The sequence below is a fragment of the Gavialis gangeticus genome, unplaced genomic scaffold, assembly GCF_001723915.1.
Source record: "Gavialis gangeticus isolate Ggan-Ray unplaced genomic scaffold, GavGan_comp1, whole genome shotgun sequence".
In the NCBI taxonomy this organism is placed as follows: domain Eukaryota; kingdom Metazoa; phylum Chordata; order Crocodylia; family Gavialidae; genus Gavialis; species Gavialis gangeticus.
In genome coordinates, this window is record NW_017729011.1 from 7,214,781 (window position 1) to 7,236,206 (window position 21,426).

The 21,426-nt window shown below is 45.8% G+C and overlaps 1 protein-coding gene across 11 annotated transcripts in view; it reads left to right on the top strand.

Annotated features, from left to right (window-relative positions):
• EHMT1 (euchromatic histone lysine methyltransferase 1) overlaps positions 1-14,380 on the top strand; it is a 187,024-nt gene extending 172,644 nt beyond the window's left edge. For all 11 annotated transcript variants that reach the window (XM_019510475.1, XM_019510473.1, XM_019510477.1 and 8 more), the window contains 3 exons: positions 1,186-1,264; positions 9,922-10,097; positions 12,595-14,380. In XM_019510475.1, the coding sequence (XP_019366020.1) occupies positions 1,186-1,264; positions 9,922-10,097; positions 12,595-12,778 (439 nt within the window). In that variant the 3' untranslated portion in view covers positions 12,779-14,380. The remainder of the gene's footprint in view (positions 1-1,185; positions 1,265-9,921; positions 10,098-12,594) is intronic.
• The last annotated feature ends 7,046 nt before the right edge of the window (positions 14,381-21,426 follow it).

Below are 21,426 nucleotides of genomic sequence, written 5' to 3' on the forward strand. Positions count from 1 at the left end.
AGCACCTACCCCAGCCCCACTCCCTCCCTCACTGGGGAGTTGATCTGCCCCCCGCAAGCTCCTTCCCTCCCCTTTTACCACAACAGACTTACCAGCTGGATGCAGCTGTATCAGAAATTGGAGGGTGGGGGAAAGAGGCTATGCAGAATACTGAGGATGCAAACACACAGCATGGTTACTATAGAGTAACTTGCTCTGGTTTTTACAGGGTGGTAAATTTACTCTGAATTAAGGAGTGGATACATGGCTAACTTTCTGAAAATGACTACCTGCAGTAGGCGCTATTACAATGCTTGACCACTAGATGGTGAGAAAACCAATTTAAATTGTGCAAGCAGCTCCCCCCCACCCACATCCCAGATGAATTTGTCTAGGAGAGCAGACACCATTGTTACATCAGTGTAACTTACACTGGTATACAGTTACTCCTCTCCTCCTCGGGGTGACTTCACCTTGGAGTCAAGTGACTTATGCCAGCATAAGGCTGTATGTCTGTATCCTTCCTGATTTCTGTTGCACCATTTTTATACCAGTGCCATTCCATGGACTGACTTTATTGGAACCAAATTGGTTTCTTCTGGTGTGAACAGGAGGATGGTGAGGCTAAGTGTCTAAATGCACATCCAACATCAAAGTTGTGTTAAGGCAAGAACTTTACTTAACTTGCAGGTCTAATTTGTAAAATGCACCCTGACTTTATGCGTATTCCAAAGCAAATGGTTTTGTATTGGGTTGTAAAGTTTCCTTAAAAATATATGTAACCCAGCCATTGCAATAGGTACATGAAGACTAGAAAACAAAGGTGACAGTAAAGACAAACAAAACAGATTAGCCTGTTATTACTTGCTGGCTCAGAGAATTGCAAACGGAAATGGAGTTTGTTGGAGAAGGTAAATTGTTTTTAAATTAAATTCATTATTAATATTCAAAAGCTTTTTCAGTAACATGAGTAAGGAATTTTTGGAGGGAGGGCGGTTTGGTATTTTTAATGGAGCCAGTCTCAGCTGCTGTGAATCCTTGTAGTTCTACTGGATGTACCTGTGCTGATCTCCACTAGCCCTATGGCTTTTAATCTGGAAGCGTCCCTTCACTCTCTCACTTCTTGTGTATAAGAGGTAAGGTGTTAAAATACAAGCTGGCAGCAGCTCAAGCATCTGATTGCTGCATTTCCTGTTTATCCTGCAGGTATGTTGGAGAGCTGATTTCCGATTCAGAGGCAGACGTACGTGAAGAGGACTCCTACCTCTTTGACCTTGACAATAAGGTAGTGTTTTGAAGGGAGTCCCTGACAAAGCAAGAGCTGGAGGTTGCTGCTGAAAGGAGTGAAAAGAAAATTTGTCCCCATTTTGATGGGCAGAGCAATCTCCAAGCCTGTGAAATGGGAGGCACTTCTCACCTCATAGTAATGGAAAGCTATTCACAACTAGAGTGTGGGCTATATGGCTCAGGGGATTGGTAATGGAGCACAAAAACTGACTGTACTAGGTCACTAGTTTGAATGCAGGTTGATAGCCATTGCAAGTTATTCCACTCTGAAGCTGTTTGGCCTGTATGAATTAAATTGTTGGTGTATTTCCAATTTCAGGTGTCGGTATAGCAAATCCACCCCTGCAGCCTGCATTGAGCAACACCCATGTTGTCAGTCTTATTAAAGAGCTCACCAGTACAGTAAATGAGCAGGAAGACTGAAAATACCAGCTTACCTGTAAATTACTTTTCAGGCACCTTGGCAGAGCAGTGTGGAACAGCTTGTATGGCTGCTGGATATCGAACACCTGTGCTGTGGGGCCCTGGTGTCCCTAGAGCAGTGCCATTAAAGGCTTTAGGTGAAACTGTTACGTTGACTATCACTGACAAGTGTGCAGAAAACTGATGGGGACTTCAAGTGAATGAGGGGATTCTTCTTAGGGAGCTGTATGTCAGCTGACAATCACTGCTCTAAGGGGTAGGCCTCTCCAACCATTTCAGGAGGGTTCACTGAGGAGCCTGGTAGTCTGTGCTCTGAACACAGAAAGATAGAGGGACCACTCTCTCATCAACTTCAATTTAATGCCAAGGATCATATGCACTCATATGCAGATCAGCTAGCAAGAAGCATCCTGCATTCCTCAAGGGTCAAGCATGTTGTTCTTTCTCTTTTGTGTCTGGGCAACATCTGCCTACCTGTGCTAGCAATTGCAATAGGGCAATGTGCAACTGCACTAATATAGCACAGTTTTGTTTTGGAAAACAGAGTAAAACTGTGCCCGAAGCAGCATGATTAGTGTGGGGGCTCTGTACAATGGGTATTTACACTGGTGCTGCTTGATTCAGGTTTCTAGTGTAAACACATCTTGAAAGATTTTCATGTAAAGTTGGAGGCATCCCAGATGTTTACCTGGCAGATCTCTGTAAGTACGGACACGAAGGTAAGAAGTTCTCTGAGACGGGACCAGACAAGGCCCCACAGTGCCGTATGGCTAGAGGAGGTTCTTTTCCTAGAAAGCAGGTCTTTCCAAATGCACAAAGGATGGACCTAACATCCCTTTCTCATGAGGCACTGGCTCTGATGTGCACAGATTCTGGAAAATACAGAACATCTTTACCAGCCTCACATTTTTGCCCCTGGGGAACCACAGAAGCAATTCCAGCTGGAAGCTCACAGCAGTGATGTTCCTTCTCAGACGCTCCTCATGTTCCATTTCCTGCTTCACAGCGAGTGTCCTTTGGCAGGAGAAAGCCACTTAGGGTTTCAGTGGGAGCCCATGTATTGTACAAAGAGGGGGCAGTAGCTGCAGAGGATTACAAGGCACTTAATTCTACCAGGGGCTGAGCATCCTGCAAATAATTCTAGCCACTTCCAGACCGTGGAGTAAGAGAACATATAATGGGAACTGTTTATGTACCCAGCTCTGGAGCGACTGCCGGCCCTTCTCCCACCCCCAGCTTTTTGGGCAGATGGAGGATGAGTGGAATTGGCCATGGAAACTGGATGAAAGTCACCTGTGGTTGTGTTAATTATTACTGGGCTAAACAAAAATGTAATCTAGAAGTTTCTGGAGGAGTAGCTGAGATGTCCTCTTGGTTGTATGTTGCTGATGCAAGGTAAACACCATCAGAAAAAATGTCAGGTAGAAAAAAAGGAGCAAGCTGGGCTTTCGCATTGTAGAGCAGCATTTCCTCTTTGCATAGCTCTGTTTGAGGAACTAACCAATCCAAAGGCAAACAATGCAGTCTGAGACTGCAGGCCTGTTGTAAATCGGCAATAGCAGGCAAAGAAATTATTATAGAGTAACTGTAATCCCAAGGATTGTGATGGAGATAACCAGCTGGTGTAAATCCCTGCAGTGTACTCTATGGGGAGAAACTACAACTGTAACAGAAATGCCTGGGAAAGGAGAACCCTAAAGATGGTCTGGTAATAAGCTTGGTTAATCACCTGGGCTGCAGCTGATTTGCTAACAAAGGGCAGAGGAGCTGTAGGCACAAAGGGGAAGTGAATGTACGCAAGTGTGGCCCAGCCTCTGCCATCTAAAGCTGCTTTGAAACAGCCCGCTGATTGAGCGAGGCAAGTGACTGCTGTTTTTGCAGCCCTTAATGAAGAGGGTAATAAACCTTTTGGAAGCAAGTGGCAACATCCTCTTGCTTTTCCTGAAAAGGGAGGCACAATGTGAGTCTACACCTAAAGATGGAACTCTGTCTGGATCTCAGGTATGATGATAGGCATGATTAGAAGAGAAGTTAAGTTGGAAAGGGGTCTAAAGAGGAAGTCATGGGGCCAATTCCAGCTCTGGTATAAGTAACAGCACTTTCACTGGAATCTGCTAAATGGGAAAAGCAGTGGGAAATATATAGGCTTCATGCCTGGTACTATGCTATTTGGAGTGTGAAGCAGGAGGGAGACTAGGTGGCAGCATTGTAGGTGTGTTTCACTTCCTTTTTCTGTCAATGAAGAGGCATTTAAGGTACACACACAGAGACAGTTACTAGTATTTATCTTGGCTGTTGGAAAGAATATGTGAGGTGCATAATCTATCTGGGTTATTTGTGTCCCACATTACTGTAGGCTCTGAAGGTCATAGAATCATAATCAGAAAATTATGGTTGGAAAGGACCTCAGGAGGTCATCTAGTCCAACCTCCTGCTCAAAACAGGACCACCCCCAACTAGATCATCCCAGCCAGGACTTTGTCTAGCCAGGTCTTAAAAGCCTCCAAGGATGGAGAGTCCAACCTCTGGGTAACTTGTTCCAGTATTTTACTACCCTCCCAGTGAGAAAAATCTTCCTAATATCTAACTTAAACTTCCATTCTTGTAGTGGGGGGCCCAAAACTGAACACAGTACTCCAGATGTGGCCTCACTAATGCTGAATAGAAGGAAATAATCACTTCCCTTGACCTGCTGGCAATACACCTACCAATGTAGCCCAGTATGCTTTTAGCCTTCTAGGCAACAAGGGCACACTATTGGCTCATTCAGCTTTTTGTCCATGGTAACTCCCAAGTACAGAGCTGCTCTGACTGCTTACTTAGTGCTGGCTGTGACTATGGACTACAAATCCCAGAGGCACCTGGAAGTGGAAGTGATAAGTAACCTTGCAGGGTCTTGCTGCTATAATTGTGGACTGCAAATCCCAGAGACATCAGGAGCAGACAGCCCAGCCCAGCCCAAGACTGCAAAGTGTGGTGGGATGCTGGTGGACTCTGATTTAACTTGAGCTAGGCAGGAGTCTGGGACAGGACTTTCATAAACTGGTTTGACCTAAATCGGTTAAGTCTGATAGTAGATTCAACCAGGTTTATCTTAAACCAGTTTCAGCCATTTTGAAACTGGCTTATGCGCACTGAACTTCTGTTCTGTTACAGGTTTAAACCAGTTTCTGATGCCTTAAACCAGTTTGTGTAACTTCTGTCTCTTGCCCATGTGTTCATTCTAGCACCACCTGGACAGAGGAAATGAGGTTGATGTCATATACTTGGACTTCAGAAAGGCCTTCAGCCTAGTCTCCTACAATGTCCTCATGGTAAAAGTGGGAAAGTGCAGCCTCCACTACTTTATGGTAGTGGTTAGGTAACTGGCTCCAAGGGAGGACCCAGAAAGTATTAATAGACAGAACTGAGTCAACATCTGAGGGACAGAATCCAGCTAGATCTAGACAGGTTGCAGAGGTGGGCGGATGAGAATAGGATGGAATTCAATGCAGACAAGTGCAAGGAGCTGCATCTAGGGAGAAGGAACCAGCAACACACCCATAGGCTGGGGAACACCCTTCTAGTCAACACGGTGGCAGAAAGGGATCTTGGAGTTATTGTTGACTCCAGGATGAACGTGAGCCACCAATGCAAGGAAGCGGTCAGTAAGGCTAACCTTACAGGTGCATCACAGGCAGGTCCAGGGAGGTGATCCCTCCCCTCTATGCAGTGCTGGTCAGGCCACAGTTGGAGTACTGCATCCAGTTCTGGGCGCCGCACTTCAAGAGGGATGTGGCTAACTTTGAGAGGGTCCAGAGGAGGGCCACCTGCACGGTCGGGGCAGCGGGCCAGGCCCTACGAAGAGAGGCTAAAGGGTCTGAACCTATTCAGCCTCCACAAGAGAAGGCTGAGAGGGGATCTAGTGGCCATTTACAAACTCACAGGGGGGAGCAGCGGAAATTGGGGGAGGCTCTTCCCTTGGGCGCCACTGGGGGTTACTAGGAATAACAGCCACATATTGTTAGAGAGAAGGTTCAGGCTGGACATCAGGAGACATTACTGTACAGTTAGGGCTGCCAGGCTCTGGAATGGGCTCCCAAGGGAGGTGGTGCTCTCTCCTATCTTGGGGGTCTTCAAGAGGAAGCTGGAGAGATATTTGACTGGGGTGTTATGTCCCCAGCACTCATTCCTGCCTGGGGCAGGGGGTCGGACCTGATGATCTGTTTAGGTCCCTGCCAACCCTAAGCACTATGAAACATGGCTGAAGGTGACCAGTGGCGTCCCTCAGGGTTTAGTATTTGAATCATTGCTTTTCAACATGTACATCCAGGACTTGGATTTGGGTATTCAAAGCATACAGGCAAAGTTCATGAATGACACCAAATTATGGTGGAGTGTGGTCACGCTTGAGGACAGGCTGGCATTACAGGTCAACCTGGACAGGATAGGCTTGCGATGTGGGTGGATCTCAACCTGATGTTGTTTGATACAGAGAAATGTAAAGTGCTCCATCTGAGGAGAAATGATCCGCAATACACAGGCTTGGCAGTGCTACGCTTGCCAGCACTACAGTTGAAAGAGAGAGACCACAGAATGAACGTGAGCCACCAGTGCGATGCCGCAGCTGGCAGAATGAATTAAACGCTGGCATGCATCTACCGATGCATCTTGAGCAAGGGTAAGGATGTCATCCTCCCACTGTACTCACCTCAGTGAGACTGCACCTGGAGTAGTGCATCCAGTTCTGGGTGCCACGCTTCAGGAAGGATGTGGAGAAGCTTGAGAGAGCCCAAAGGAGGGACACGTGCATGATTAGAGGCCCTAGAGACAAGGCTATACAAGGAGAGGCTGAAAGACTTGGGACTGTTCAGCTCAGAGAAGAGAAGACTCAGAGGGGACTTGGTGGCAGGGGCATACATTAAGGCCTGAGGGAGCATCTGTTCACCAAGGCACCCAAGGGGAAGACAAGAAACAATGGGTACAAACCAATTGAGGATCGGTTCAGACTGGACATAAGGAAATACTTCTTTACACGTCAAGTGCCAAGGGTCTGGAACAGACTCCCCCAGAGGAGGCAGAGTCACCCACCCTGGCGATCTTCAAAAAGCATCTTGATGCCCATTTTGCTGGAGTCATCTGACCCCAGCAGTCTTTCCTGCCCAAATGCATTGAGGCTGGACCCAGTGATCTTGTAAGGTCCCTTCCAGCCCCTAACATCTATGAATCTATTATTGTGTTTTGCCGTGCAATAGCCCTAGGAGGTATGGGAGAGATGTTAGTCTGTGTGTCCTATCTGGGAAACAGGAAAGCTTTGAGCTGCCTGCAGCCTCACGGGAAGTCTGTTATGCAGAAGGGGCTTTGGACTTGGTGCACCTACCCAAAGACCATTCTGGTTCTCAGTTCAGGCATCATTTGGGAGCCTTTCTGCAGAATCCCCGAGTTGAGCATTATTAGACGTTTTGGTCGGCATACACTGTCCACATTGCCAACAGCAGTCCCTTTGTAAGTGTCTTCAGAGTGAAACCGTGGGATTTCACTGCATCATCCATGGAGTAACAGACCCCAGACTGTAGTCATCAATCTTAGAAGGGAAACCTGTCATGCAAAACCAGACAAAGGAGGACAGGAGGCAGTCAGGTGAAGGCAGGGAATGGAAAGCAAGCTTCTCTTGGCTACAGAGTGCTTCGAGGACTGAGAGGGTGGGAAGCCAAACCCAGCCAGGCAACAGCCTCCCAGAACCCTGTTAGTGTCACTGGGGGCCAGCTGAGATTAAGTCTGCACTGTAGTGCAATGGAGTGAGAGGGATGTTATTTTAGGCATCTTGATTGTCTTGATTTGTCACTCCAGACCGTGTGGGCTGTGAATCACTTAGTGTACTGGGTCCTGGATGCATATCCTATTCGCTGTTTGAAAGAGGGCAAACATTTGTTTAACAGTCAAAATTCACTGCCACTTTTGCCCTCTCAGAGAAGATGTAGTACAGATCTTTCTGGGCTTTCTCTTTCAAAGAGACAGTCTCCTCATGGCTGTAGTAGTGGAATGTGGAGAAACAGACAGAGAAGGTTAGCCGTGTTCTCTCCACAATCAAAGCAGGCAGCTTTAATAAAAAATTAAAACTTCCCCACAGCCTTTCATGTGGAAAAAAAATCAAAGCACTTCACAAGCACTTGGAGTGAATCGCTTTTACAGTATCCCTCTGACATGTATGGTATTGGTTGTTATGTGTACAGGAAACTGAGGCAAAGAGGGCTTTCCAGAAAAAATCAGCTAATTAGGTATAGCACCACAGCCAGCTAACATGCTTTTAAATACAGTCCTTGTCCACAGCATTTTGCATGGTGTTAGTTTATAGCTAGCAACACAGTGCTTGTGAAGTGCTTTCCCAATGTGGACAAGCCCTGAAATGTTAAGAGACCTGCCAGAGATTGCCTAGCTAATCTATCTGTGGCAGAGAGGAGATTACGATCCTTACTTTGCAACTTCCAGTGATGTTCCTCACACAAATCCATCCTTCACTCCATTACTGAATAACTAAGTTTTGGTTAAGTTGTGGGTGTTACTGGAAATCACTTGCCACTTCCCAGATACGCAACCAGGTCTGGTAACTTTTATCTCCAAATTTAATTCTGCTGCAGTCCATTGGAACCACTTGCCCATGTTCCTAACCTCCTGATGTGATCTCTTTACCAGATCATCAAGTCATCAGCGTGACTGGGATGTTGGCAGGCTTGGTGCACCCAAGAATCACCAGGAATGTACCCTGTTGCTGTTTTATTGCAGCAAAGCCAGGAAAAGAGCTGTGTGAGAGGAAGAGTAGAGCCTTTCCACCTTACTAACCGACTTGCAGGATAAACTAATAATAAATCACAATTTTGGTCTTTATAGTCCTTCTAATGTAAACAGCTAAGGACTTAATGTGGGGGACAGTAACATAGGGATGTTCCCTAAAGCCCTCTGCCCACGTTCTCATTGTTCTGTTCTCTCAATCGTGAGCAGTAAACTGCTAGCCTGGAATTTCAGTTTTATATCCAGTGGGCTCCCCCACCTGGGCTGAGCCACAGCACCCTCACTCATTCTTCCTTCCCTAGTACTCAAGACTGAAAAGACTTGATTCTTGGTGTCATGGTTAGAAGCTGCTGCCCTAAAGGATTTGTTGTCCTTAAAATTCCTGTAAAGAATAACTGTTTAGGATGCTGATTTAGCAATGTCTGGCCAGTCGGTACCACAGAGTGCAGAGACTTCCCCAGTGTGAGATGCGTTTCAACTTGTATGGTGGGGCTGCCAGATAATTTGGATGACATTTGTTGACGCCATGGAATCCAAAAAGACGTGGAGAGCTATGAGTGGGGATGAGTGTGATCTGGACTTGCTACCATGAAAACTATAGAGCTTGTAGCAGATAGCTCCACTCCATGCCTGTTATCTTTAGAAGGCTTCTTCCTGGGCTCCTGTGTAGTAGATACAAGGTGGTAGATTTCTGGCAGTGCTTATCCATTAAAGATTGCGAGGTGCTTGCCCAGAAGGAAATGTGAACTCCGCTAATGGATCCTTTTCCTTTTGGCCTCTGTGTGACTGAAATTATCTTCTGTAATTAAAGTCTGCTGCTTGCACAGTCATTTGCTATTGGAATAAAAAGCCCTGAAGGTGTGTGGGGGGTGTTTTTTATTCTTAAGGAAAGCAAAATATTACCAGAACTGCTGTTCAGGCAACAGAGAATTTCTGAGGGTTTCTCTGTCTGTATCCCACTCCCTCACTTGAATCTGTAGGAAATAATATATCTTTTGTAGGCTCCAGTTTTGCACTTTTCAGCTGTCATGTTCAATTAGGAGGATGGGAAGAATATGGTTTCATCCATCCAGTGGCCTTTACCCATAAGATGTTTGTGCTCATAGAACCCGAGTCCCACCATACCAGCTTGGTGTCTTAGTAGAATAGGTCTGCGGGGAGCAAGTCTGCCAGTCCAGCTCTGCCTATCACTGCTCTGGTCCGGGGCATTCAGAGCAGTCTCTGGGCATGTCAACAGAGCTGTGTGAAGAGAAGACCTTTTTGAATTGTTAATATAAGGAAAAGGGTTGCATGTGTTGGCCTTTTAAGCCTTCCAGTAGATACCATGCCCTGATCTGCCTTGCTCTTGAAATTCTCCAGTGTGCTAACTGTGAAGTGACCTGTATTTCAATTGCTTTAAACAAGCAACAATAAAAACATTAAAACAACTACATCTAATGAAATATTCAATGTTCCTCCCTCTAGGATGGAGAAGTGTACTGCATAGATGCTCGTTTCTATGGCAACATCAGCCGCTTCATAAACCATCTCTGTGAGCCAAACCTCATTCCTGTGCGAGTGTTCATGTCGCATCAGGATCTTCGCTTTCCCAGGATTGCCTTCTTCAGCACCAGGCATATAGAAGCTGGAGAAGAAATTGGGTATGTACTGTCCAAGGGGGAAATTGTCCCCAGACACACAGTAGCTTCCTTTGCTGCTACCATTTTTAGTGGGGCTTAGGGGCATTCTGAAGTTTGAAACTGAATAGCAAGAAGCAACCTCAAAAATGAGCCAACAGCTCTGAAGCAACACGTTGCTTGCCTTTTAAAGGGGAGTAGAGAGGGAAAGATGGCTTGAAGGGCCAGATTCAGAGGTGATTTCAACAGTGGCTCAAGTGGTCCAACTGGGATAAATTGGCCAGAAAGTGGTGGTGACAAAATAACTGCAACATATGTGCAACTTGCACCAAAACAGTATTGAGGAGGAACCATGTTGAACCCTCAGCAGAACATGCAGATTCCTCTTAAAGTCAGCGAGCTGGTTTTGCTCCCGCTTGCTGTGGTTTAGTGTCTGTGGGACTCTCCTGGCTTCCATGGGGTTACCTCTGCTTGGCACCCACAAAAATTGCAACGAAATTGGCCTTGGCTGAGGTTGCTCCTGAATACTTCTATGGACCCAGAAATGTTTGGAGAGCTGCTACTTCATTTTGAGCCTTCTTGTTGATTTGCTTCTCTTGCTTCTGCCCCTTTCATTCTCTCTATAAGTAGACTAAATGTGCTCCACACACCTAGAGAACAGCAGATCCAAGCAGGTGGTGATGCTTTGTCATTCATGTATTTTGTGAATGGTGCATACCACAATTTGCGTCTCTCCTGAATGTGTTAGTAGAAGATGAACCCATTCACTCCAAGTTATCCCTTCAGCCTGTGTTAAAAGGCTACAGAAATCCAGATGACATCCACAAAATAGGTGCTATTTTATCTCTGTGGTGCAAGGTACCCTACCTCGCCTGGAAACCAGGACCTAGAGGCTGCTGCACAAGGATTTCCCTCAGGGCAGCAACAGCCTACAGACACATACCAGACTCCAAGGGCCTGTCAACCTCCTTCCCTACCAGCTATCAATGCCAGCAGCTCATTCACTTTTATTTGTGTTGAGTTTGGTTTCCAGAGTTTTTTTGAGAGCTGCTCCTCCTGATGCCTTGCATTTCTCATCTACAAGAAGATAAATGTGACGTGATTAACTAAAGAAAGCTAGAGCCTGCCTCTGAGGCTTTATCATTCAGGAGACTGACAGCCAAGACTGTAGATGCTTGTCCCTAGAGGGAAACGATACAAAACAAGTTCTAGCCATAACTTGGAGTATGTAGGGTTGGGTGCCTTTGGGAAACTAGATGGCTCTGGCCCTCAGTGACAGCGTAAGGGAACGTTCCACCAAGAAGCATCTCATTCAGCTCCCTCCCAAGTTAACAGAGACTGAAATCCATTTTCACCTGACATCCATTTGATGAGATTTTTCTGCCGAATTGGCGAGCCTCAGTTCAGTTCATAGTGATCCAGTACCAACTCACATTACAAATGCTTGTTGCAGCTTAGGCAGCATTCCTGTCCTGCTGTTCCTTCTGGCTCTGATGGCTTCTACATCTTGCAATGATGCAAGAGAGGGAGAGGGACTGGCATTTCCTGAGCTTCCCTCATCTCTTTGGCAGCATCTTCATAACAGTGGAAGAGAACCAGTGAAAACACAATGTAAGAAGCACTAACCCAAGAATGTAAGCAGAGGAAGGTTCCATGGGGCAGGAGGAGGAGGAGGAGGACCTTGCAAAAGCAGAGAGAGATGCCATCATTCCTGCTTAGTGAGCTCAGCGATGCAGAGTGTGTCAGGGTTGGTTCCTTTAAAGGGTCCTACAGCTGCTCTAGAGCAGTGGTCCCCAAAGTGGGACGCGCAAGACACGATCTATTGGGGTGCGGGAAGAAAATATTAGAACTTCTATTTAGATGTATATTTATATAAATATACATATATTGGGGGTGTGTGCCCAAAAATCTTTTACTGATAGGGGTGCATGAATATAAATATACATATATTGGGGGTGCGTGCTAAAAAATTTTTTACTGATAGGGGTGTGTGATCAAAAAAATTTGGAGACCACTGCTCTAGAGGAGCATTGGTAGCCCTGGAAGAAGGACAGGAAATGACAGCTGAGTTCACCAGGTTTACCTGAGACTAAAACCTAGAGGCCTGGCAGCTTAAATTGGGTGCACATGTCACACTGTTGCTGTTTATTCCATGATTAACACATTATTCACAACATAAATGTAACATACAGAGGGGGCCTTCGGAAAGGGTTGGCTCAGCAGACATATATTCCATTGGGCAGGAAGCCAGTGAGAAAGGAGGAAACAGTTCTCCCCTCTAGGTTTATTTGTTAGCATATTTATCCTTCAGTTTTCTCTTCCTAGGAAAGAGTACAAGCCCCAGATGCTGCTTGCCGCTGATTCTTTTAAGCTGACCCAACCAAATCAGGCTGATGCATCATTCCTATTCCTTTAGTTCCACCTGCGTATCTGTGCTCCCCTACCAGATTTGTATGCATGCCCCCTCCATGCAGAGCTCCAGTGACCAAACATTCCCCTTTTCTCTCTCTGTTTCCTTCAGCTTTGACTACGGAGACCGGTTCTGGGACATCAAAGGCAAATACTTCAGCTGCCAGTGCGGTTCACCCAAGTGCAAACACTCGAGTGCAGCGCTGGCCCAGCGACAAGCTAGCACATCTTCCCAGGACGCACAGGAAAACGGGCTCCCTGACACCAGCTCTACCACAGCAGTCGGCCCCTTTTGAGGCTCCGCTCCCCAGAGACTGACTTGCTTTAACCCTATAGATTCACATACTGTTTGAATTCCCATTTAAAGAGAGAACTCCTTCAAGGAAAGCTAAGGGTTTGTGACACTTAGGGCTGTACCGCCGACTGTTACTTGAGGAATAAGTGAAAGCAAATCCTGACTCAATGTTGTTGTTTCCCCCTCCTCAGCCCTGGAAAGCTGCTGGTTTCACAGTGCGTGCAGAGGGGTGGCTGATGCATTTTTCCATGCAAGCTGTCCTAAGCCTCCGTCTTTTAATGTCCTAAGTGTTGTCAGAGCCAAGGGAGTGTGTCCCTTCCTCCTCTGAATATTATTAATTGAATAGAACGTTCATGCCAAGTCATCTTCAAGTCACTTGTAACAAACTTTGAATACTTGACGAAACTTTCTTATCAAAAGAGGGGGAGTGGAAAAAAAGATTCTTGTGTGTTGGTTTACTTGGCACAGCCCTGGGGCAGGTCCTGCCAGTCATTTAAACCATGAATTTCTCCTGCCCCCTGTCAGACATTGCAGCATGGTCTTTCCAGGTCCCATTGCTGGGAGTTGGAGGGTGGTCACTTCTAACAGATGCCTGTTGGTTACCAAATCCACCCATTTATTATTCTCTCTTATTTCCCCTAAAAAGGGGGGGGAAGCCCCTTTCCTTGATACCCTTCCAGTTCCTGTCTCTCTTCTAAGTCTGCCAGAGATTCTCTCCCCACTGCGTCCTGCTCCCCACCCAGCTTTCTCCGTTAAACCAGCCCTCACCCCTGCCTGTGGTTGGGCTTCTTACTGTTTCAGTGTTCGTTTCACCAATGGAAGGATTTCTCTCTCTATCCCATTAGTGATTTCAGAGAGGGAAGGTTGAAGGGGATTGTACAAGACACTAACTTCTTTTAAAAGAAGCAGTTTGCTTTTTTAAAATAAAAAAATAAATGATCTATATTCTAGAGAACCTCTGACTGGCATTTCTCAGGAGGATGCTACAGGCTGGGGCAGACATCAGACAGGACGTGTCACAGCGAGAAGATACAGACGCCACCAGCTCATCTGTACCCATCACTTTTCTCAATGCTGGGCACCTTCGATTAATTTTTAAAGCCACACGCTACGAGGTTTAAATAAACTGATTTATTTTTTACCATTATTAAAACATTGGGGACTAGCATTAAAAAACAGACAAACAAACAGAAACATCAAAACAAAAACGGTGCTGATTCTGGTGTGATTTTTACTCACCACGTGAATATAAACTATCAATTGTATAAAAAGAACAAAGTGATTTTAGTATAAAAATGCAGGAAAAAACACAAAACCTTTTTTAAATTGTTAGTATTGTAGTGTGAATAAATTTGTCATCACCTTTTGTGTGATGGCTGGGCAGGTCATTATCTTAATTTTTTGGCATATATCTTTAAATACTGTAATTAGTGCAGTAACAGTTTTTTTTGTGCATCTCTTCTAAAACATTCATAATGCCGTCATGTTTATTATTTTTTTTTCTGTTAATGTTTTTGACAATTTTAAAGGAGCAGTCTTTTGGCTCTGGTCATTTTCTTGTTCTGTTTTCAATGAAATCAATAAAAAAAGTGCTTTAAAAGTGCGTTTGGTCCTTTTATTTGTGAGGCAGCATTGCCAACTCTCTGAATGTCATCATGAATCTCATGATATTTGGGCGGCAGTGGTGTGCGTGTGTGTGTTTTGGTTTGGGGCTTCATTTACTTATTTAAATTAACCTCTAGCTCCAGGAGTCATATGAGAATCTCAGCTAGTTTTTGTCAAGGTGATGTTCTGGCCCTTGTACGAATGTGAATAAAATGTGAATTCTGATTGCTCCAAAACTAGAAAACAAATCAAATGCATGGCTGTTAGTTTTTCATAGACTGTAATTTCATATTCACATACTGTAATTTTAAACCAACCTTATGAAATTTTGGGGGCCTGACATGATTTTTGTTGATACTTGAGGTTGGCAGTACTGTTCCAGGGTGATCTGCCCCCACCAGTCTTGGCAGAATGAATCAGCAACATTTTGTTGAAAACAATACCTGTCATTTGTTTAGATAGTTGTGCCCACAAAGAGCCCCCAGACTTCAGTCTACCTACTAGATCACGGTGCAGAACTGTGGCTGTATCAGGAAAGTTACCATCCCTAGGATTAAAGCTATTTATTTGCTCTTCAATGAAATAAATAATGGCTTGCGAGGAAGTGGCTATAAGAATTTTGCAGTACTGTCCTGAGAGCACCCTGAGGGTATATCTACACCACTTCTCTGGTATGCTCTGCTCTCAAGCACACTTCATCCACCTGCCCACACTTGCAGGTCTCAAACCCTGAAATGAAGCAGCTCCAGGCAATGCTTCCCACTGGAAGCATCTCAAGATCTTGTGAGCAGTGTCTTGGTGCACCAGAAACTAGTTTCACCAGCTCATTGCCAGGTCTGGCACTTTGGAAGCAGTGGTGGGTGAGTGCAGCATGCTTAACAGCCTGCCTCAGGAGCACCGAGGAAGCCATGCAGACATACCCAATGGCACTACTCCCGTACCAGCTTGTTTGGGTCATCTGGGATCTCTCGTTATTCCAGATTACATTGCAATGCCCTGGAGCTTTTGTGCCTGTCTTTACTTATGTATGATGTATAAAGAAGGCCTTACAGGGTCTTCATACCTCCACCCCCACAGCAGTCTTCTTTTAAAAAGGGTCAGAGGTAGGTATGGTGTTGGTTTCCTTTGGAATGGCATAGGAAGCTGGTTAAAAATATCCAGAGTGTCACCTGTGGGATTTCTGTTTTTGCTCAAGGACTTGCTGAATGACTCAGAGGTCAACTGGGAGCAGCCTCAGCCTGAAATGAACGGCTGAGTGGGGGTGGCAGTGAATCCCTAGCACAGAGCTTTGCACTCATGAGCTTGAGTTGAATTGGTGTTGGCAAAACACAGCGTTTCTAGCCAGCCTGGGCAGTAATTGCTTCCTTGCCCATCCAGGTTTCTGTTCCTGCTTCGTCTCCACTCTTAGAATCCTGCTAGTTCCCTAGTGGTTCAAACAGTCTTCCAGAGTAAGACAAAGCCTGAATTTTTAATGCAAGAAATCAAGTGGAGAGGAAGGAGATAGTGATACGGGGAATAGGGAGAAGAGCCCTTCTCCAGCTCAAATCAATAACCGTTTTCCTGTTTACTGTTTCCTTTTAAGATAGCAACTCTGAAGTACCTTCCTTGGGAGCACCTGATTGAGAGACCTCCAAAGCAGAAGGGTGACGATGGGTCCAGAAAGAGGAAAAGGTGTCTGCTGTCAGCCCACATGCTTGATCTTTGAGGTTGTCTGCTCTATCTTCAACACAGACCTGTGAGAACAGAGCCCTTAGGACCTTATGAGAGGGCTGAGAGGTTAGTTCTGGCACCTTGAAGATAATGGACTCTCCCTTCAAAGTCCTGGTCCGGCAGTGCCCACTCAGCTCGAGGTCACTGCTCAGACTCTGGCAGCAGCGGGAGAAGGGACTTCAATTCCCTTAAGAGGGATTGCTTTGGCTCCAGCAATCTGTGGGGTCGAGAAACCCTTAAATCTCCCAAATGACTAAGCACCACCATTGAGATTTGTCTCCATAAATCTGCCTTTGAAGACCAATAACAAACCCTCTGAGTCATTTGCAGTCAATATCTCATAAAAATATTCATAAATGGTAGTAAAAACTCAGCCCGACTCCAGCTGGAAAGATAAGGGGGAGGTTAGGGTTTCAGCTGCATTCGTTCTTAGCCAGACGGCAGGAGCATTAGCTGACCTTGTCTCCCCTGCGGAGAGAAGGATCCCCTCCCCCTCAGTTCAAGGCTCTGCAGTGGGATGCAGCTGCCATCCTTTTGTAGGAAGATTGTACTGGATTGCCTCCGAAACTCCCTCCATGTCCCCTTTTGCCTAGTGCAGTGTTTTTCAACCTGTGGGTTGCAACCCAAAAGTGGGTTGCAAGAATATCTGAAAGGGTTGCAAACAAACTTTAAAAATGGATCAACAAACTTTAAACATGGATTCTCTTTTAAAGGAGAAAAATGTAGGAAACTGTGGGTTTTTCCTTACAGGCTGGCAGAGTTCAAGTCTGCGAGGGGCTGTTTGGGTCCCCCCTGTCCCACATATCCACTCCCTGCCCCATATACTGGGGGGGGGGGCTGGGGTCAGGGCAGCAGCGAGCCAGGTTTGAGGGCCACTGGGTCGGGACTGGCCATCGACGTTTACAAATGGGTCCTGGTACAAAAAAAGTTGAGAACCACTGGCCTAGTGTGAGCTGGTCAATATTATCTTATCAATCATGCTCTTTGGGACTCGTTTAGCCTTTTTCATTTTCAAGGCACTTGGTTAACTAGTGGCACAAATCAACCTCTATATCAGTGGCACAAATCAACCTCTATATCAGTGGGCAAGTAGATACAGCTCTGAGGGGGAGGCAGAAGCAAGGAGGCAAGAAGAGACTTCCCCAAGGCTGGACAGACCATCCCTAGCAGAGGCAGGATTAGCAGGCCAGGAGCTAATTGCATTCAAGTGGCTGGACCATGCTGCCACAAAACACTTTGCTCTCCCTGTTCCTGGAGTTGACATGGGCTGGCCCTGGAGTAAGGGACCAGAAAATTGAATTAAGCTAGTCTGATCTCAAGGCTTTCTGAGTAAAGACAGACAAGCAAAAAGCACAAGCAAGACATATTTCACAGGGCATCCCTTCCCCAGCCAGCTCCAAGAGTGTGTCCAGCCCAGCAAGCACCTTTGATGCTCTTTCAGTCTGAGTTTCTAACTGGGACTTCTACTAGGCAGCATTTTCCTTGCCTACCAGTTAGTGGCTGTTCTCCCTTCTAGTCATCCCAGTTCCCTTCTGCTATTTGGGAGTGGAGGGCTGCTACCCCTTGCTTTTGTCATTGCTGTCTCCGTACACATCCTCTGGGCAGCTGAGACTATTAACTATGCAGCCGGCTTTTTCCAGCTAGTTGTCCATTTGGAGGCCTTGGGGGAAGTGGCTGCATGTGTGATTTGTCTTTGGCCATCTCCTTACCTTCCATTTCCCTTGGGCTGCTTATTAATCTGTTTCATCAGGAGGGCAGGTAATTAAGTCTTGCTAGTAAGCTACTGGTTGCACTTAGATGCCAAGCAACTGGAAGCCTATTATCACCTCCTAAACAGGGAATTTAGGGCTCCTCACATTTAACTTGAAGAGAGGCCTGTGATAATAAATAAATTGGATAGCCAAAGGGACCTGGGGAAGAAGGAACTGCTTCTTATTAATAGCAATGCCTGGAGGAAATATGGAAACAGAGCATAGCTGAGACACCAGTTGGAGCTTTAAAGATAAAAGGGAAGAAGTGACATTGTAAGAAAATTCAGAGGGCCAGTTCCTGATCTGCTTCCCATTCCTGTCCTCATTCACAGTGCCCCATGGATTTTGGTAGAGCGCCTCTGTATTGATGCTAGCACAAAATTTATCCCACGGCAACAAGCCAAGTAGTTTGTCCTCTGCCTACTTCCAAATATAAAGGACAGGCAAAGGATGTCTCAGGACAGACAGCGATGGGGGAGCATTTGTTCATGCCCAGAAATGACATCCAACTATTCAGGCAGGATTATATATGTGTCTTTATAGGGATTTGGGAAGAGTCTAAAGCGTGCATATATAAATATAATATGCATCACTTCTTCCCCAGGTCCCTTTGGCTATCCAGTACAGTATGTTTATTATCACAGGCCTCTCTCCAAGTTAACTTTTAGGAGTTTTAAAATGTAGGCTTCTTCCAGTTGCTTGGCACCTACCAGTAGGTGCACAGAAACGCTTTCAATTCTTCCCCGGTCCCCAAGAACAGTTTGGGCTGGGATGAAATTTCCTTCATGGATAGAAGGAGAACAAACTTCTCCTGGGCTGGGAGAAGATGAAGGCTGTTCCTGGAGTCTGTTCTCTTTCCAGGCACCTTTCTGCTTACCAGTGGAGTAAGACTTTCAGCTTTTTGAACCTCTGAAGAGGCCAGAGGCTATTGGACAATTCTCCACAAGGCTCTGCTGGGATGCCTGAGCCCAGTGACTCCTCAGAGGGATTCAGTCTGTTATCTCTATTAAGTTGGTGCTCCTCAGCCTTGCTCAGCTCCCAACACCCTGTCGGCAGTCTTTTTTCTTTTCCAGCCTCCTGGCTAAATACAAAAATAATAATTTAGACCAAATGCCCTAGTGAGGAATGGGGATCAGGGACTAGGGGGTGTCTATACACGTGCTCAGGGTGGGGAGGGGCCGTTTTAACTGTTTAGAGTGGTTCACTGACAGCTGCTCAAAGTAAAATTGCTCACCATCATGTTTATTGAGCCCCTTGTGTTTTAAAATGGCTGTGGGGGGTGCTTTAACTAACGGTCATTTGCTGAGCTTTAGTTTAAGTGGCTCCACAGCCATGTTAAAATGAGGGGGTGCTTAAGACGCGTGCTGGTGAGGCGATGCTGGAGCCTTCTAATTAGACCGTGAACTGACACGGCTATAGGCAGCCAGAGAGCTGCTTCACAGACATTAAAGAAGAAAAGTGTTTCATACAATTTGCTTGTTGTTTTCCTCCATGCTGGGGCAGGGCTAATGGATTCTCAGCATTTTGACTGCAGCTCAGGGCCATCCTCAAGCCCAGACCCACTTACTATATATGCTGTAAACCCTTCTGCCTGACTGCTCAGCTGCAGTCCATCTGGCCCAGAGGGGAGCTGTGCTGACTTTCGTGGTCAGAGGTCAAGGCTCCCCCCCTCCCCCAGTGCATTCACGACTCCATGAGGTGCTATGTGTCACCAGAACAGGAAGCCCCTAGCAGCAATCTCACAGTCCTTCTGGCTCCTCCACTCCACTTTCTGACTCTGCTGTCTGTAATTAGAGCCATGCACAGAAGGCGAGACCAACAGTGCCTTGCTGGTTCCTGGAAGAGCTTTGCTTCCAAGGTGAGGTAGCTACAAGGTAGGCTAGAGACAGGGAGAGGTGACTGATGTGACATTGGGTGGTTGACAGGCATATGGCATGAGTCAGAAAGGGGCCAAAGGTCTGCCCAAGCCTAGCGGCCATTGTGGGTAAATTGCACCAAATCCTATAGCCAACCGCATGCAAGAAGGTGACATGACTGCCTCACAGATAGCTGCCTTTGAGTCCCCAGCCCAAATGGCTATTTACAGATGACTTAAATGGGAGCAGCCTTTGGTACCAGCCTTGGATGAAACCTCTGGAGTGGCTGAGACACCTTCTTGCCTTTGCATTGCACACGGACAGAGTACAAACTGCAACATTCTTGCTTTAGCCAGAGCTGGAGCTGTACGTGCTACAGCTATTTGGACTTAAATGGTGTCTGTGCCTTTAAAATTTAAGTAAAACACCTATTCACTTTCAGTTGCAGACTTCCTAATTTTGTCTCCTACCAAAACACTGAAAACAACCCCTTAGAGCCAGAAGTCTGTCTCTATAATGCCTTAGGCTAAATCCACTCCTGGGGCCCTCTCAGGCTGTTATAACAAAGGACTATAGGCCAGGTCCAGAATCTACTTTCGGTATCCATAAAACTCATGGCTGAGTGGGGCCCAATTTGCAAGCTATGATGAGGGACTATAGAGGTTTAACATACGGATCAGCTGTCCACTAGCTGCACTGAAGAGAGGGAATAAGTGTGTGAATCTCTCACCCCTAACTCATCTCTGCTGGTACTCAGTACATTTCTAAAACTAAGCAAGCTTGAAGAGAAAAGAGGTGAGAGAAATTAGTCAGGAATTGCAATCGAGGGACTGCACTAAAATGGGGATTTGAATGAATAAGGACAGATGAGAAAAGTTTTGGGCCTGTTGTGTAGACAAGTTAATTTGCTTTCTTTTTGGTGACAGGTAAGAAATAAAAACCTAGTTCCAAAGCAAGATCTAAATCTCCTCCCATTTACACTGGTATAAAATAGGAGTAATCCCAGGTAAGCGAATGGAGTCTAATCCATTGGGCCTTATAGAATTTCACCTCTTAACTAACTTGTAGACTTTAAGGCTACATACAGACCATCAAAAAGCCCAAGACTGAATCAATTCAATCTTCACAGGTTAGTTTAAACTGTGTAGACTGAACTGATAAGCAAGTGAACAGACATTCACTTTTGATTCTGGAAATGCAGCCACATGCCTGCAGTGGCCCAGGCCAGAAGCTGGGGGGTGCTAGAGCATGTCTCTATGCTTGGCTGGAGCCAACAGCTTGAGCCAAGCTTTGGGATGGGGGGTTTACAAGGGAGATGCAAAGCATCTTGGGATGCTGGGAGACTGAGAGTTAACTTGAATCTGGAGGGGATCTGGGATAGAAGTTCAATAAACCAATTTAACCTAAATCAGTTAAATCTGATACTACATCCATCAGGTTTATCTTAAATCAGTTTCAGTCAGTCTGAAAGTGGTTTATGTGCACTGAACTTCCACTGTGTTACGGATGTGAACCAGTTTCTGACCACTTATACCGGTTTATGTGTAATTTCTGTCCCTGGCCCAAGACAGGAAGATATATCAGCAGTTCCTCATTACATGATCCAAAGGAATTTAAACCTACTATGAGAGAAGATTTCAATCTGCTCAATTATTTCAGGTTTGAGAGCCATTTCTATGGACTCTTATTGGTTTCAACTTTAATAAATTCTTTGGGACTTTTCTTAA